Raw genomic sequence first — 16,030 nt, 5'->3', positions numbered from 1 at the left:
ATATTTTCTAAATAAAGATAAAATTATATTTTTATCATGTTTTAAAAATGCAAAATAAATATATTAACCGGTTTATGATTATCCGTTAGGGTTTGATCAAAATACCAAAAATCCCACAACAATTATTATTTTATTATTTAGAGTGTTATGATTTAGATGAAGATTTTAATACTCGGGGAATACAAAATTACATTGTAAAGTATACTCTCGGGTATGAAAGATATAAAATAGAAAATAAATGCAATGTTAAATCTGGCCCTTGGAATGATTAGGATTTAACTTAATAAGTTAAAAACTTCTTCACAAAAAAAAAATCTGCCTTGAACCTTAGATGAGACCAATAAATAAAAACATGATCTAGAAAAATAATCAATCAACAATATAGTTTATCTTAAATAGTATGTATTGGGGTGATGTATTTTCTCTTTGCATAACTAGTCTTGTTATCTAGACTGTTATAGATCATTATGATTTTTAATAACCATAATACTAAATGATGACTTTTAAATTTTATAATTATAATTCGATAATTAAATTCAAAATCTCCTTTTAATTCCTTTTAATTCTAGAAAATAGCTTCATTATTTGATGCCGTGCACCTCATGGCATCTTAAGCTGTGTAGTTTTGGTGTAGGCCTCAAGAGTCTCTTTTCATGGACAGTGGCAAAGGCAACAGGATTGTTTGATGTCTTCAGGGGTCATGCCTATGTCTCAAACCTGTGAAACTTGGTTGCTATACTGCAAGCATGTCTGCTCTCTCAGGCAAAGATTTGGAGTATCTTTTGGCAGGGTAAAGGTGACCCAACTTCTACCATCAGGATTTTTCAAGGGAGGGAGGGGTTCTTGCTGTCCTGTAAGGTTTTTGGACGCAACCAAAAGCCAACTCCAATGGTCCCTTCTCCCTATTCCCTTCCCTCCAAAACGTGCATCACTATATACATCTTTTGAATCAACCTTTTTCAAGAGAGAATGCCCACAATCGCTGTCAATTGATTTGATGAAACCATTTTCAAGAGATAATGCCTACAAATACTCCAAATGAATTGACAGCAATACAGATGGGAGAGGACCAGTAAACCAATAAAATGCAATGTTCTTCCGCCAGCGAGTTACATCTTGCAACTAGTTACCATTGAATTATGACAAATCCACAGATCTGTATTTTACTAGAGTGAAATTGACCGTCTAATTGAAGACATGCCTCTCGACAGACTGCATTAATGGTGCTTCGAGATGATAACATCCATATTAGAGGAATCTCCAAGCTGCTCATGAACCTATAACACGCTATCCCAACATTCCTGGCTTTCAGATGGACTGACAGTTTAGAGATGCTCTTGGTTTGCGGTAACACCTGAATTAACCTTCTTTCATCCCTATCTGGCTTTTCCTCTGGTCCATATCAAATTTATTTCTTAGACATAATTGACAGTACCTTCTCTGCAGAATTATTAAAGATGCAAACTCCACTCTTCTGTTTCTTGCGATGCAGTGCCCTTGTAGGCCAATATAACAAGCAGCCCACATTAACGCCTTTATTAAAAGAAAATAAAAATGTATATGCTGGTATTTTTTGATGTATTTTTTTAGCTAATTTTTTCAAGTGAATATAATTTTTATATATAAATTAAATAAATCAAGAACTATAGGTAGAATAAATTAAAAAAAAAACTCATTAATGCTAACTAAAAATAAAATAAAAAAATTTAGAGATAGATGTAGATCAAGATTTTTAACGTCGCAAGATGAGACATTTACTTGGTTGTGTTTGCTAAATCTTGTCAATCAAAATAATTTTTTTATCCAATCAAATAATAATAGAAATAGATATACATATTAAATTATTTGAATAAAATAAAAGGAAAAAAATATTATACAAGGTTGTACATATTATAAAAACTATTTAATTTTTTTTTATTTTAAAAAATAAAGTTCATCTATACAAAAGACTAAAAAAAAATTATATACAAATAAAAAAAATCGCTTCAAAAATTAAACACACACAAAATAATTTTTAAAAAATATCTATCCAAAAAAAGTTAAATAAGTAAATTAAAAAAAAATCAATAAATGTTTTTAAAAAAATCATAGATGAGTGATATTAATTGGAAAAATACATTTAAAAATTATTCTAAAAAAGACATTAAAAAATGTAACAAAAAAAATTAAAAAAATAACCCTAATATTGTAGCTTAACTTGTCAAACCTGTAATCCGAATTATGAACTCAAACATGTTAAATAATATTTTTTCCTCTTAAATTTGTAATATATATATATATAATTTGGATAAAAATATAATAAAAAACATTGATTTAAAAAAAAAAAAAAAGGCTAGCTCACCTAGTCTATTCATTGGGGCTCGCACTCATAGGCCTTTTTTAAATGTTAGATTGAGACAAATAACATTTCCTTTACCTCATATTTGTTTTTAAAAAAAGAATTAAAAGACATATCGCTTAATTTTTTTGAATTCGGTCAGATTGGAAAATCAAATTCTTTAACTTAAAAACCTATTTTTCAATCATTTTGACCCCGATAAGTATTTGGAGGACATCCCTCTCAACCACTGGAACGAATCCTAGAACTCACAGCGAAGCAGAACTGTTGAAGTATCTGAACTGCTCCTATCCTTCTGCATATCCAAGTCAACAAGTTATCTTACTCGGTATTTTCATATGAAAACTATAGCACTGAAAAGGAGTGAAACGGCGGATGTTAGAACCAAACTTCAGCTAGTGGAGATTCAGGAATTCAATTCAAATGAGAATTAACGAAAATGATGAATCTGTAAATTTAATCGTCAACCGAAATTCTCACCACCTTGATTCAAACCAAACTTCAGCTAGTGGAAATTCTCACGCTGGCTCGGTGGGCCATTTCTATTACACTACACTTCCTTGTAGAGTGGCCCAATGGATCTTAATTGCTAACAAGAATCCATAGTCTCCACATCCTTGAAAATTCAAAGCCAGTTTCACATCCCAAATCACAATGTAACTAGACCAATATATTTGTTTAAACAGAGCTAGAAATGGTATGTGGTTGTGGTCACACACAAAAACAAAAGATGCACAAATTACAAGACACCAATATATTGAAGATATGCTAAACATATCTAATCCAAGCAAAAGAACATATTAAACTGTTCATCAGAGAGAACAGTCTACAAAGAAACCTGATCAAGTATGTTGCCATCTTGCTTCAATTGCGTACCTAACGTAGCAACAGATCACTGCGTCACACATGCATGTTTTTCTATCATACAGCTTTGTCATAAGTTAGCATGCATGTTTCTATCACACAGCTTTTCAAATGAGAAGAAATTGCGCAAAGCCAATTGTCAGCTTTGTCACAAGTTAGCATGCATGTTTCTATCACACAGCTTTTCAAACGAGAAGAAATTGTGCAAAGCTAATTGTCATCCAACAGTTTGCCTAGCATATATAAATACAACAAGCCAAATAGAAAAGGTATCTGTATATCAAGACCACGACTCCATGCGCAGAAAGTAGGTAGATGTTAATATCTGATCAAGATGTAAGGACATAACACAGCGCAAAAGAGATTAGCATCCTTTGGTACAAGACAAGCACGCTGTTAGTACAGCAGATAAAGTTAGAAGCAAAAGGAGTAGGCTGGTAATCTAGGCACGAGGTCATGCTTACCAATTTGATCTAGCTCCGCGCACTGAGCTCATCGAACTGATCGTCAGCTTCAACAATATCATCAGAAAGCCGAACTGCGTCAAGCTTTTGTTTTAAAATCTCAATAACATCAAGGACCAACTGAGAAGCTTTGATTGCACCAGTAGATCCCACAATAAATACAAAATTGTCTTCCTTGACGCGAATATCAATAATTCCAGGTTTCCCCTTAGCTTCTGCTTTCTTAATCACTTTATCATCATTAGTATAAGCCTCGGGATCCAATACTACAACCTAGAAAATAATTGTTTCAGAAGCAATTAAGCACAACTATTAGATAGCGGCAGAGAACCAAATTGGATCAGCAACAACATAACATTATGACTAAAAAAATAGCATACCCGAGTACTTTGAAATCATAGTTGCTAAAATAACTTCTTATTACAGATGAGCAGAGTTAATTTCACAGCAACGTAGTAACCAGCCTTTTCATCCCAGTGGATGTTGGCAACCTTACGCTTGGTGTGTCTTTGTTTCATAGTTTACTGCATGAGATGAGTTGAAAATGCAAATTGCAATCTTACCCACAAAAATAGACTGTTTCAACCCTGCAAATTTCGGCATCACTGTGAGCCGGGCATAATTTCTTTGTTTGTATAGTATAAGCTCAACAGCACCCAACAAATACACCGTAATCCTATAGAAAACCAATCAGGGTTGAATTTATGTTGTCTTTTCAATTCAATTTATGTGTTGATTAATTTCTCAATATCATTTTAAAAAATATATTGTCTGAATTTATGTAAGCCAAACTATATTTTTACAGGTCATCCGAATTATTTCATCAAATCAATAAAATCATATTGAATCAACCTTCATATAATTTTTTTTTTACTAGAAAAACATTAACAGCGCTTGAATGTTTCTTTTATACATTCAATTTTTTTTTGATATGATCCTTAACATAACATCAGCCAACGACCTAGTATTCACCTATGTTTTGTCAAGGGTTGTATATTTGTTTTCAAAAAAAAATGGATATGCAGGCAGGCTATTTCAACACATTTTTTAACATAGAAAAAACTCAAAGTGTAAATAGAAAAGTTTATGGAAGTATCTAACTAAATAAATCAATAATCATTTATATAAATAATAATAAAAAAACTCGTTAAGAATCACTAAAAGTAAAATTGAAAAAATTAAGAGATAGATATAAATTAAGATATATATTTGATCTTGTAAAATGACATATTTAGTGGTTGTATTTTCTGAATTTGTTTATTAAAATCAATGAAAGATAATAAAAAAAAAATTTATTGATTGAATAAAATATAAGGAAAAAAATTATGCAAAGTCGAACATATTAAAAATATTATCAAAAAATAAATTTAATCTCTATAAAACAAAACAAATTATATATAAATCAGAACAATATCAAAAATTAAATACACATAAAACAATTTTACCATTTCAAAATATATTTTTTGAAAATATGTTGTCTTGAATTTATGTGAGTCAAACTATGTTTTTACAAGTCTTTCAAATTACTTTTGGACCCATCAAGTGGATCAAGTCACTTTGGATCAATCTCCACATGATTTATTTTTCTTTTTACTAGAAAAATATTAGCAATGCTTGAATGTTTCTATTATATGTTTTTTAAAAAAATTTGATTCAACTCACAACGTAATGTAGGCTAACAACCTAGTATTGACTTATGCTCCACCGAGGGTTGTATATTTTCTTTTCAAAAAACAATTAGATATGCAAGCTATTTCAACGTGTTTTCTAACATAAAAAAATTAAAGTGTAAATAAAAAAGTTTATGCAAGCATCTAAATAAATAAATAATAATCTATGTAAATAAACAAAAAAAAGTAATTAACAATAACTAAAAGCGAAACTGAAAAAATTGAGAAATAAATGTAGATTAAGATATTCGATATCATAAAATGAAACATTTACCTGGTTATGTTTGCTGAATTTGTTTATTAAAATCAATGAAAGATAATAGAAATAGAAGTTTATTAATTGAATAAAATAAAAGGAAAAAAATTATAAAAAATAAATATTTTTATTTTAAAAAATACATTTAATCTCTATAAAACAAAACAAATTTTAGATAAATCAAAACAATATAAAAAATTAAATACACACAAAATCAATTTAAAAAAAACACTCTATTCAAGAAAGGCCCGTAAAACCCGTGGTCTTAATCATGAGATCGAGATAAACCGATTAAAAACAATTAAAGATAACCACAAAAACTAATCTTAAAAAAAAAACAATAATATAGAAGAATGAAATCGGAAAAGAAAACATGCCAAAAAAGGATGTTGAACTACATTAACCTTTCAAACCCTTGACCCGGGTCATTAGATTAGAAGCATCACAAATGAAAAGGCTGTGAAGCCCAATCTCCGGCAAATCAAACGCCAAAGGATGAAACCAGAAAAAATCAATTACCTAAAAAGATTTAAATCAAAAAATTATAATTAAAAGAATGAGAGTGAAGAACAAAATAAAAAATAAATTAGAGAGCAACAAAATTTTTTTAATTAAAGAGTTAAATTGAAAGAAAAATAACTTTAGCAAAAGGAAAAGCAAATCAAAAGAATGGAATCCAAATTGGAAAAAAAATAATACACCATAAACTTAGATTGAAGGATAAAATTGAAAACCAATAAAACTTTAACAAAAGGGCTAAGAAGGAAAAATCAAAAGAATAAGGACAAAATTAGAAAAAATAATATATGACAAATTCTAATTAAAGGATTAAATTGAAAAAAAAAACAAAACTTCTATAAAAGAGCCAAGAACAAAAATAAAAAAAATTTAAAAAATAAGGATTAGAATTGAAATATAAAAAACAAAGAGGACAAATGTGTATTTTTTCAGATTGAAGAGAGAAAACAAGGGGGGAAAGGCAACGATTACCGGTGACAAATTGCCCATCAACCACCATCACGCACTGTGCCAAGAGGAATAGGAAATGGTGGCACTTCCAACACATGATGGAAGGGCAAATCCCGTCACTAGGAGGCATTGCATGTGACATTCAAATGGTACAGACACCTCTTACATGCTGGCGTGTTATGAGCATGTGTCAGTAGCTTTTTTGAATAAAAAATTAATTATTCAATGTTAAAAGATGAAAATGCACTCCTTAAGTCTAGAATTTACAAAAAAAAAAAACTGTGTGAAATGACTAAAATGCCCTAGAATGCATGCTTTATTTTTTCTTTGTTTTTAAGGGAAAAAATATCTTTTTACTATATGCTAAAAAAAAAATGACTAAAAAAACCTTGGTTAACAGTTCTATTTTTTTTTTACTTTGGGGGTAAATATGTAAATGTTTTTTTGAAAAGGCATATACCCTCTAATAACTTTTTAATAACCGATGAACTATTGAAAAAGATCAAGTTGCTCTTGGCACATAGGCTTCTATTTTATTTTATTTTTGCACTAAATGATAAAATTATAATTTCATTGTAGCAACTCACAATCTAGTGCTATAGTAAAAAGCCCACATTATATATATAATGGAAATTGATGATGTAGAAAAATATCCTATTAAGAATTAGTAATATAACATCAAATAATCTTTAAAATGTAATTATTAAACAATTCAAAGATATGATTTTAATTTTTTTAACAAAGTCTCTTAAGATAGAGTTGCCTCGTCACAAGCAGAGGAGAACCAAATAAAACAATGTCATTTCAACCAAGTCCCAAATCATTTTTAAAATTGATCTAATGTCTCCATTGCCTGCCTGACTCATTTAGAATGTTATGATCGTACAGAAACCTAAAATCTATCTCTGTATATAAAATACAACGATCAATATGAAATGTCTGATAAAAAAATATATAGAAAATGCATGTATGTTAAGATGATAATTTTACTCTTGAGTTGATGGATACACATTCCACCCGATCTGAGCAAGTAAGAAATTTATTGACTCAAATATAAAATATCAAGTTTTAAGTTGTGATGGTGCTACAAAAATCACAGGGAATATTATGGAAGGAATTATTCCTTAAGATCCTTGTAGATCATTCACAGTGTGTTCTATGACCTTTACTTTTAGAATGCATTGACTTTTTTTTTTAATGGATTTCTTCAGAGGTTGTAAATCTTCTCTTAAGTGAATGCTTGCATAATGTCCTTTAGAGACCCCTAGGGGTGTTGCTGTGTGACCCTTCGAAGATCAAATTAGTATAAGGTATTTTTATGTGGCGAAAAGACTTTAATGAAGGTATTAATGAGCTTTTATGAAGATAGAGAGGAAGAAGGAGAAGAAAATGTAGAAGTTAGAGAAGAAGAAGGATTGTGTTTATGTCTAAGAGCATAAGGTTTCAAACCTTTTTTTCTGTATACTCAAGCTTCCTTTTATATTACCTGACTTGACATGCTTCATAAAACATAGGAGGGGTAGAGATGTAATCTCGTAATAGTAAAATAATATTATTCTATTACTCGTACCATCACATCTAATTAATATAAGCATGAACTATTTGTTTGTATTTAATGAGATGTAATGAGTATCATAATTACTAACCCGGACTCGGAGTATAGGAGGCTCAGTGTGGAGTTACCTTTTACTATACGCTGAACTTAAAAGGAGTTGGGTTCAGCTCAGACGCTAAACCCAAGGGGAGTTGGGTTCAGCTTGTGACTATACCCAATAATAGTTGGGCGCGAGCCCGTCCTAGCTTAAAATAGGGTTGGGTGCGGGCACGTCCTGACCCAACATTGGATTGGGCACTGACGTGTCATGGCCCAACTTGAAGATAGGCGCGGGCACGTCCTGGCCCAACATGATGTTGGGCGCGGATGCATCATGACCTAACTAAGAGTTAGGTGTAGAGAAAACATAACCCCATTTTGGGTTATGAATTTTATGTGATGGCCTTTAAATGGGGGAGGTTTTTAGAAAACCATGACCCATTAGTAGCCCCCCAAGTCTGCTCATTTGTTTTTGGAAAGATGGGGAGACTTAGAACCAAAGAAATTTTTAACTAACCTTAGTTGAGTCGTAATCCTGATCAGGATGTCTTTTACACTCCCCCTATCAGGGCCTTACTGGCAGGGATGATGTGCACATGGAGTTCATTGTTTGAGTCTTCAATGTGTGTTCTCAGTCCTTCCTCAGAGGAGCATTGGGTATTCACTATTGTCCTGGAGAAGTAGGTCCTAGACGCCACAGAGGTGTGTAACCCCATTTGGACTAGTTGGAGGTGTTGTTGTAGGAGGGTTGGTTCCAACGCTTCTTAATGTTGTAGAGGCTGGTACTCGTGCTATCCATGAGAGATGTGGGTCCCAGACTGCACACATGGTATGTAACTCGAGTTGGATAGACGGGGTAGGCCTGATAAAGCTGCTCCAGTACTCTTGAATGCCATAGAGACTGGTCTTGTGCTGCCAGGAGAGATGTGGGTTCCAGACCGCACATATGGGTATGTAGCCCATTTGGACAGACATAGTAGACCTGATAGTCCCAGACTGCACACATGGTATATAACTCGAGTTGGATAGACGGGGTGGGCTTGATAAAGCTGCTCCAGTACTCTTGAATGCCATAGAGACTGGTCTTGTGCTGCCAGGAGAGATGTGGGTTCCAGACCGCACATATGGGTATGTAGCCCATTTGGACAGACATAGTAGACCTGATAAGGTCACTCCAATGCTCTTACTTCCATCTAAAAAGGCTAGACAAAAAAAAAGAAGGGGGCGTTGAAAGTCACCATGAGGAGTGAAGTACTGATCCCCTAATACTACCTAGAGAAGTGGATCCCAGATGCCACAAGGGTGTGTAACCCTGATTGGTGATAATAGAGTTTGATGCTCACTTAAGACTTCACTACCGTCTTGGAGAAGTGGGCCCCGGATGCCACAGGGGTGTGTAACCCCGTTTGGATGGGTAGGAAGTATTCTTGAGAAATGAATGTAAATTAAGTAAGAACACAAATGATAAAGATATGTATTCTTTATTAATGAATTCAACAATGATACATCGTAAGGTGGTCTAAGTGCCACGCATGAGGAAGGTTAGAGCCTTGTAGGTGATAGATGTTAGCTCTGATCACTTGTGTCACTCTGAAGGGACCATCCCACTTTGAAAATAGGTTTCCTCTACTTTTTATGTTGCATGTGACTTCTAGCTTTCTTAGTACCAAGTCCCCTTATTTGAAGGTTTTGTTTTTAACTCTAATGTTGTGGTACTGAGTAGCCTTGTGTCTGTAAGGTTTATTCCTTATTGCAGCTGTGAGTCTGGACTCCTTCAGTAAGTCCAGATTGACTCTGAGTCCTTGCTTATTGTTTTGAGGAGAGAAGTGTAGTACTCTAGCGCTAAGACATCCAATCTCTGCTGGAATCATGGCTTCAGTTCTATATGTGAGGAGGAAAGGGGTTTTCCCTGTTAAGGTCTTTGTTCTTGTCCTGTATGTCTATAAGATTTCATTCAAGAGCTCTATCCATTCTGACTTAGCCTCTTTTATCTTCTTCTTCAAACCATTAAGTAGGACCCTGTTGGTAAGTTCAGTTTACCCATTTGTCTGGGGGTGTGATACTAAAGAGAACCTGTGATTAATCTGCAACCTTTCACACTGTTTTCTCATCTTCTAGTTGTCGAATTGGGTTCCATTGTCGATGATCAGTATCCTAGGTACCCCAAATCGACAGATTATGTCCCTAACCCAATGTGAAGTTAGACGCAGACGCGTCATGATCAAACTTGTGATGGCCTTTAAATGGAAGAGATTTTTAGAAAACCATGACCCATCAAGTTGGATATGAATATTATTCTACCCTAGTTGAATCCAATCCAAAATACAAATAACCTAAAGATTTTTAAAACATATGTTTATACCAAGATATAAATGAACACTTTTCTTTTCCGGTCACTTTCCTTCCTCTAGATCCTCTCACCCCCTCCCACTCTCTTTTCCAACCAACAGAAGAACCACCCGAGGCAAAGGAAGGGCCACTCCAACAGTGCAGCAACAGCTCCAGAAGAAGCAAAAGATCCAACTCCAACAACAGTAGATGCAGCTCTAGTAGCAGATCCGCCAATTTGTTTTGTTTAAATTGTAAAACTGGTTGATTAAGCTCTTTGTTTTGATTTTTTTTAACGTGTATAGGTGTCAAGTATGAATACTTGAAAGCCGATAAATTTCTGGCTTGGATATTATTAAAAATTCATGCTCGTAGGATTCCAAGTTGAATATGAATAATAATTTTAAGTTTAGATTCGGATATAGATAGTATCCATGCATAACCATGTTCATCTATATTGCCAATTCAATCACCTACAGCTGTGAGAAGTTACGTAATTTTTATTTTTATTTTTATTTTTATTTTTATTTTTTTTGCCATCAAACACATACCATTCGCAATGATAAAGAACAACCCGTAAACAAAAGCAAAAATACAACCACCATGGGCTAAAAACCCCAATAAAATAGCTTCATGCTGCCAGAGCCCATGATCCTCTGTCAGCTTTATCTTATTTTTCTCCACCAACCAAAGCTTTGATCCCCATTTCAGCAATTCTCTTGAATCTATAACAATTAATCAAGTTCAGTTATAAAAGAGCAAAAAAAAATATAGTGGGAAGTAATATAAAAATAATTTACTATCATCGTTTGCTTTGGTTGAACGAAGATTTTCTTTCCTAGAGAAAGAAAATACATCTCGCCGGAAGCTAAATACGTTAAGATGTCAGAAACTTACAGTGGAAAATTATCATTTGATGAGAATGCATCTTATTGGTGAAGCTTCAGCACCTAGCAACCTTAGAGGTAAACAATGGATAGAATATATTCCAGGTTGTATGTCATCAAGTTTTAAGCTTTCCACAATGATGATTTCCTGCAACACAATTAGCGTAACAATTAATTAGTGTTGAACATCCTTTAATATCAATGGACGACAAATTAGTCTTACTCTGCTTTCCAAGAGGACGAGATGAGCTGAAGCCAAATCACTCCAAGCGGCAACCGATAAGTAATCAATTCCTACGTTGGCAAGGCAAACAAACTCATCTGTTAGGGAAACATCAGTTTAATTTTCAAGAAAAAACAGCGCACACAGAAGTTTGACAAAAACTAAACTATAGAACGTGGAAAATGTTTAATTGAAGAAGATTGATCAAAAGCTTACCAATAAGCTTAATGTCAGTGTTCTCTACCAACCATTTTGCCCCGTCCTGAGTAAATCCCACAAAGCTCGTGTCGAACTGATTTTTGAACATAAGTCGCCTGAAAATTTCCAATTTAATTTCCTTCAGATGATAAATTTTAGCAATGCTCCAAAACAACAAATCGTCACATTCGAATGTAATAATAGCCTGCGCCAGCCCAATAAAAGTCATGTATTTTCCATTCTAGCCCTTTGGGCCTTACAACTTGAAATCTGGGTCAAATCTAACCCGACACACACGTAAAACATTTATAATTTCATATATATATATATATATATATATATATATATATATATATATATATATATATATATATATATATTGTACCACTATCATTTATTATTTGGTTTAAGTTTAAGATCTATAGGATATTTGGTATACCTATCAGTATTGTCTGTTCTGAAAAGAACACGCCGAACTCCCTTCGGAATATTTAAGCTCTTCATGACCTCAGCTGCAAAATGGCAATATTAAGGAGGTGCAAACGTCGCAAAATAGCCGAATAACATAGAGGGAGAAAACTAAACAAATGATAATTATTATAGTAACTAAAATACATACCAGTTATGTTCGTACCCCTTGGAGCATCGATTAATAGCCCAGGACCTTTAGAATTAAGTGCACGTAAACAATTAGTAATAACATTCACTACAGCAAAAAAAAAAAACAACGGACGAGATCTCGTCACTCAAAATTAAAAAAAGAAGATGAATGTTACAAAATTAAAAGCCAAACTGCACCACCTTTTCCTCCCCCAACCGGATTAAATCAAAATTTAATTTTAACTTTTAATTTATGAAATTTAACTATACAATATCTCTTTTTTAAAACAAATATTTTGAATCATAACTGTTATGAAGTATATTTTTAACTTAAAGTAAGTTTAATTTTTTTTCATAAATTATTTATAAAAAAATAACTTTTAAAATTAAACTCAAGGCTAAAAAAATGTTTTTCATAAATCATGTTAAATGTATTCTAATATTGTACATAGATTAGCTTGTCTATTTTTTTAACCAATAAAGGATACATCTTTTTTCTACATATTAATATCCAACGAGGAAGGGACTTGTCGTTAGGGATGGTAATGGAAACCCACGAGTAATATTTCTAGATATATTATATTTACTATCCATCATGTAAGAAATTTAAATATTTAATTATAAATTATTTATTAGGTTTTGAGTATTCATATAAGTATCAATTATTTGATTATTATTTATCATTTAATAAAAAATAAAAATAGTTAATATATATATATATTGTATTAAAAAAATTAAATGTTCTACATATATATTTGTATAATATAAATATATATTTTGGGTTAGATTTAAACCAGTTTCGGATTAAATTTAATAAAATTCATACTTTATTTATTAATAACTATCCAATAAATAATTATCTATACGGTCAGGTGAATATTATCCGTGGAAATCTGATTAAATTATTATCTCTACTTGTTGTAAAGATTAAAACAAGAACTAAAATTAAGATTCATATGGTTACCGTTGAGCACTTCCAAGTCTAGAGTGTCCACATCAAACCCTGCATCGAAGTAGTGATCATAGAAATGCCCAGGTGCATCAACGTGTGTGCCAGTGTGAGTCACCATCTTCATCTCAGATACATTGACCATGGACCCATTCTTAATTTTTTCAGGGAACTGCAAGAACTGGCCCAGTCCATTTTCGGAGCCGAAAGATGGCATGTTGGCTGTGTACCTATGAGTAATATCAAAGATTCTACCATCACCATAGACTTCACGTCTAATTGGGACAAGTTTGTTTTCTTGTGAAGAGGAGATGCAGGTGTCTGTGGTGTCGGGAATATTGGTGGGGCAGGCAGTGTTGGAGGCGGTGGTGGTAGAGAAGGGAGAGATGAGGAGTAGCAAGAGGAAAGGCGTCATGCCTTTGGCTCTGACCATTGTGAAATGAGTTAGAGATTGTTAAAGAAAATGAGCAAGGTACTATCTTGTGAAGACGATGGTTGCGGTTTCTTTGGGTGCATGGTTGATATTTAACGTATAGAGGGGATGCCGATCGAGGAAGCTTGTTGGATAGTTTCCTACTTGAATATTCTAAATATTTTAGTGCAAGTGTAAGTTTTTGTATACTACCATTAAACTATTTGTAAAGTATCAATTTCATTTTTCTAGGATGAGGAATAGGATGATATGTTGTCTCGCCATATTACGATCATTTAATTATAACTTCATTATGAACTAATGCAGATCATCCCTTTGGATTGGCAATGCAGTGAGGAATTTTCTATTAAATTTGTGCTAATTATATAATTTGATTATATATATATATATATATATATATATATATATATATATATATATATATATATATATATATATATTAAGTTGTTACAATGAATTGGTTTATATTTGACAATTTGATATTATAGATTACCAAAAAAGAAAAAGAAGGAAAAAGTTTTTCGGTGTCAATATAAAAAGAAAAAGACAACATGCATCGCCTGTAATGAAAGATAATGTCAAGACGCTTCTAAAAATACCAAAAAAAAACCTCCTTTATAGGCCGGATGATGCCGCACGAGCCATTTTAGTCCTGCATTTCTTTCCACATGTAGGCATGTATGATGCTTGCCCCATGCTTTCTATACAATTTGTGTAATTTAGTCCATGCTTCCGTATTAAAATTGATGAGTTCTAAATTCAGTCCAAACCAAATTCAAATCTTTTTCTTTTAATTAAATATCTCTATTTTTTAAATAACTCTTCAATTTAGACTCACATTCAATTGCAACCCAAACCCAATGAAAGCTCCACTAAGGTGAGGATAAGGGAATGGAAAAGAAATAAGGGATCGATTTCTAACATGCTCATAACATGGGTTATGAATTTGATGTTAAGTTCAGTTTTAACAAGGATATTACAATATGTATTTGCTTCAGTATTAAATCAAATGTCACCCTATTTTTCTTATAAAAGAAAATTTGATCCATGTTTTTATTTTTTTTTCGAATTATCTTTGATCTTGTCAAATCAACTTAATCACATCTTAACAATTTTCATATGTTTAATTTCAAGCTCAAATTATACGTAAGAAATCGAGTTAGAAGATCTTAAGATTGGATCTACTGTAACATATTTAATGACACTATCAACTTGTTTCCAATGACCTACACTCTTTTGTTTTTGGTGTTCAAGAAATCAACAACGATTATACTTTTTCTTTGCAAAAAAAAAATGGCCAACATCACCTTCTCTCTCTTTTTTTAGATTCATATCGGTTTTGACCGGGTTTAATTTACCTCCTTCTTACAAAAAGATGCTCACATGGCTTGCCATCTTGAATACGTACCCACAACGGTCATATTGGGCTTTAACTGGGTTTGCCTTGTAGATTATGAGATGACACCTGCTGTTTACAAAGCGATACTCACAGGAACATTATTAACATCTCAAATCAACATAAAAAATGGAGTGCACGCAACAAAACTAGTAATTAATTATTTTGTAAGGCATGAGTCTCTGAGGTTTTTTTTATCATGCCACTGGGCTGCAAAAATATTAATATTCACTAAGATAAAAACTTACTTTTTCCCCAAGTTGTCAATAAAACATTAATGCAAGTAAGATTATTATGTCTTATAATGTCTTTTTTTTTTTTTTTTTTTACGTGGGGTGTCCGGGCCAGCTTACGCGCACCACGACTATTCCCCACGGCCCACTGGACATCCTGCAAGCCCAGGAGCAGGTAAGGCACCGCGGGGGTGACAGGCGTGCACATAGAGGGTCGAACCCGGGACGGGGGCGGAACAAGTCACACGGTTGACCACAGCAGCTAGACCCTCAAGTGCCTGTTTTTTTTAATTATACTTGTCTGAGATGGACTTCAAATGTACTCTTGGGTTTCGAGCAGTGAATCTAATCCTTTCAAGAAATAAATAAACTATGTGTATGATCGATGGAGCGAGGTCATGTTCTTGGATTTTTCTATGACTACTTATGGTTGTATATGAATTTGGAAACCGTGATTTTATAATTTGGTATCAGCAATATCACTATCGCAATGAAATGGATTTTTTTTTTTAAAAAAAAAGTTTGTTTTTGTTAGAAAATAATATAAATTATTTTCTGAGACTTTACCTAACAATTTAAGTTATTAGATTAAGATGATTTTTTAATATATTTCTGTTATATATAAGGT

The 16,030-nt window shown here is 32.7% G+C and overlaps 1 protein-coding gene across 1 annotated transcript; it reads right to left on the bottom strand.

The window, feature by feature from the left end:
* Positions 1-10,980: 10,980 nt before the first annotated feature.
* LOC127903867 (cyclase-like protein 2) lies at positions 10,981-13,839 on the bottom strand. The gene is made up of 7 exons (XM_002300194.3): positions 13,356-13,839; positions 12,411-12,455; positions 12,231-12,303; positions 11,810-11,907; positions 11,594-11,664; positions 11,381-11,518; positions 10,981-11,208 (listed from the first exon to the last, which is right to left on the bottom strand). Exons 1-6 carry the CDS (start codon positions 13,771-13,773, stop codon positions 11,393-11,395), a joined length of 831 nt encoding a protein of 276 aa, XP_002300230.2. The 5' UTR covers positions 13,774-13,839; the 3' UTR covers positions 10,981-11,208; positions 11,381-11,392.
* Positions 13,840-16,030: the final 2,191 nt, after the last annotated feature.

Source organism: Populus trichocarpa, chromosome 1 (genome assembly GCF_000002775.5).
Source record: "Populus trichocarpa isolate Nisqually-1 chromosome 1, P.trichocarpa_v4.1, whole genome shotgun sequence".
Lineage (NCBI taxonomy): Eukaryota > Viridiplantae > Streptophyta > Magnoliopsida > Malpighiales > Salicaceae > Populus > Populus trichocarpa.
The sequence above is the reverse complement of the archived record's forward strand: the minus strand, read 5'-3'. Positions and strand labels throughout refer to the sequence as shown.

Bases quoted from the DNA above. Each gene is read 5' to 3' on its own strand.
- LOC127903867 (XM_002300194.3), bottom strand. From the start codon at position 13,773: ATGGTCAGAGCCAAAGGCATGACGCCTTTCCTCTTGCTACTCCTCATC. The intron at 11,908-12,230 runs GTATACCAAATA...GGAAATTTTCAG, and splicing joins AGAACAGACAATACTGATAG to GCGACTTATGTTCAAAAATC. The intron at 11,519-11,593 runs GTAAGACTAATT...ATTGTGTTGCAG, and splicing joins TCGTCCTCTTGGAAAGCAGA to GAAATCATCATTGTGGAAAG.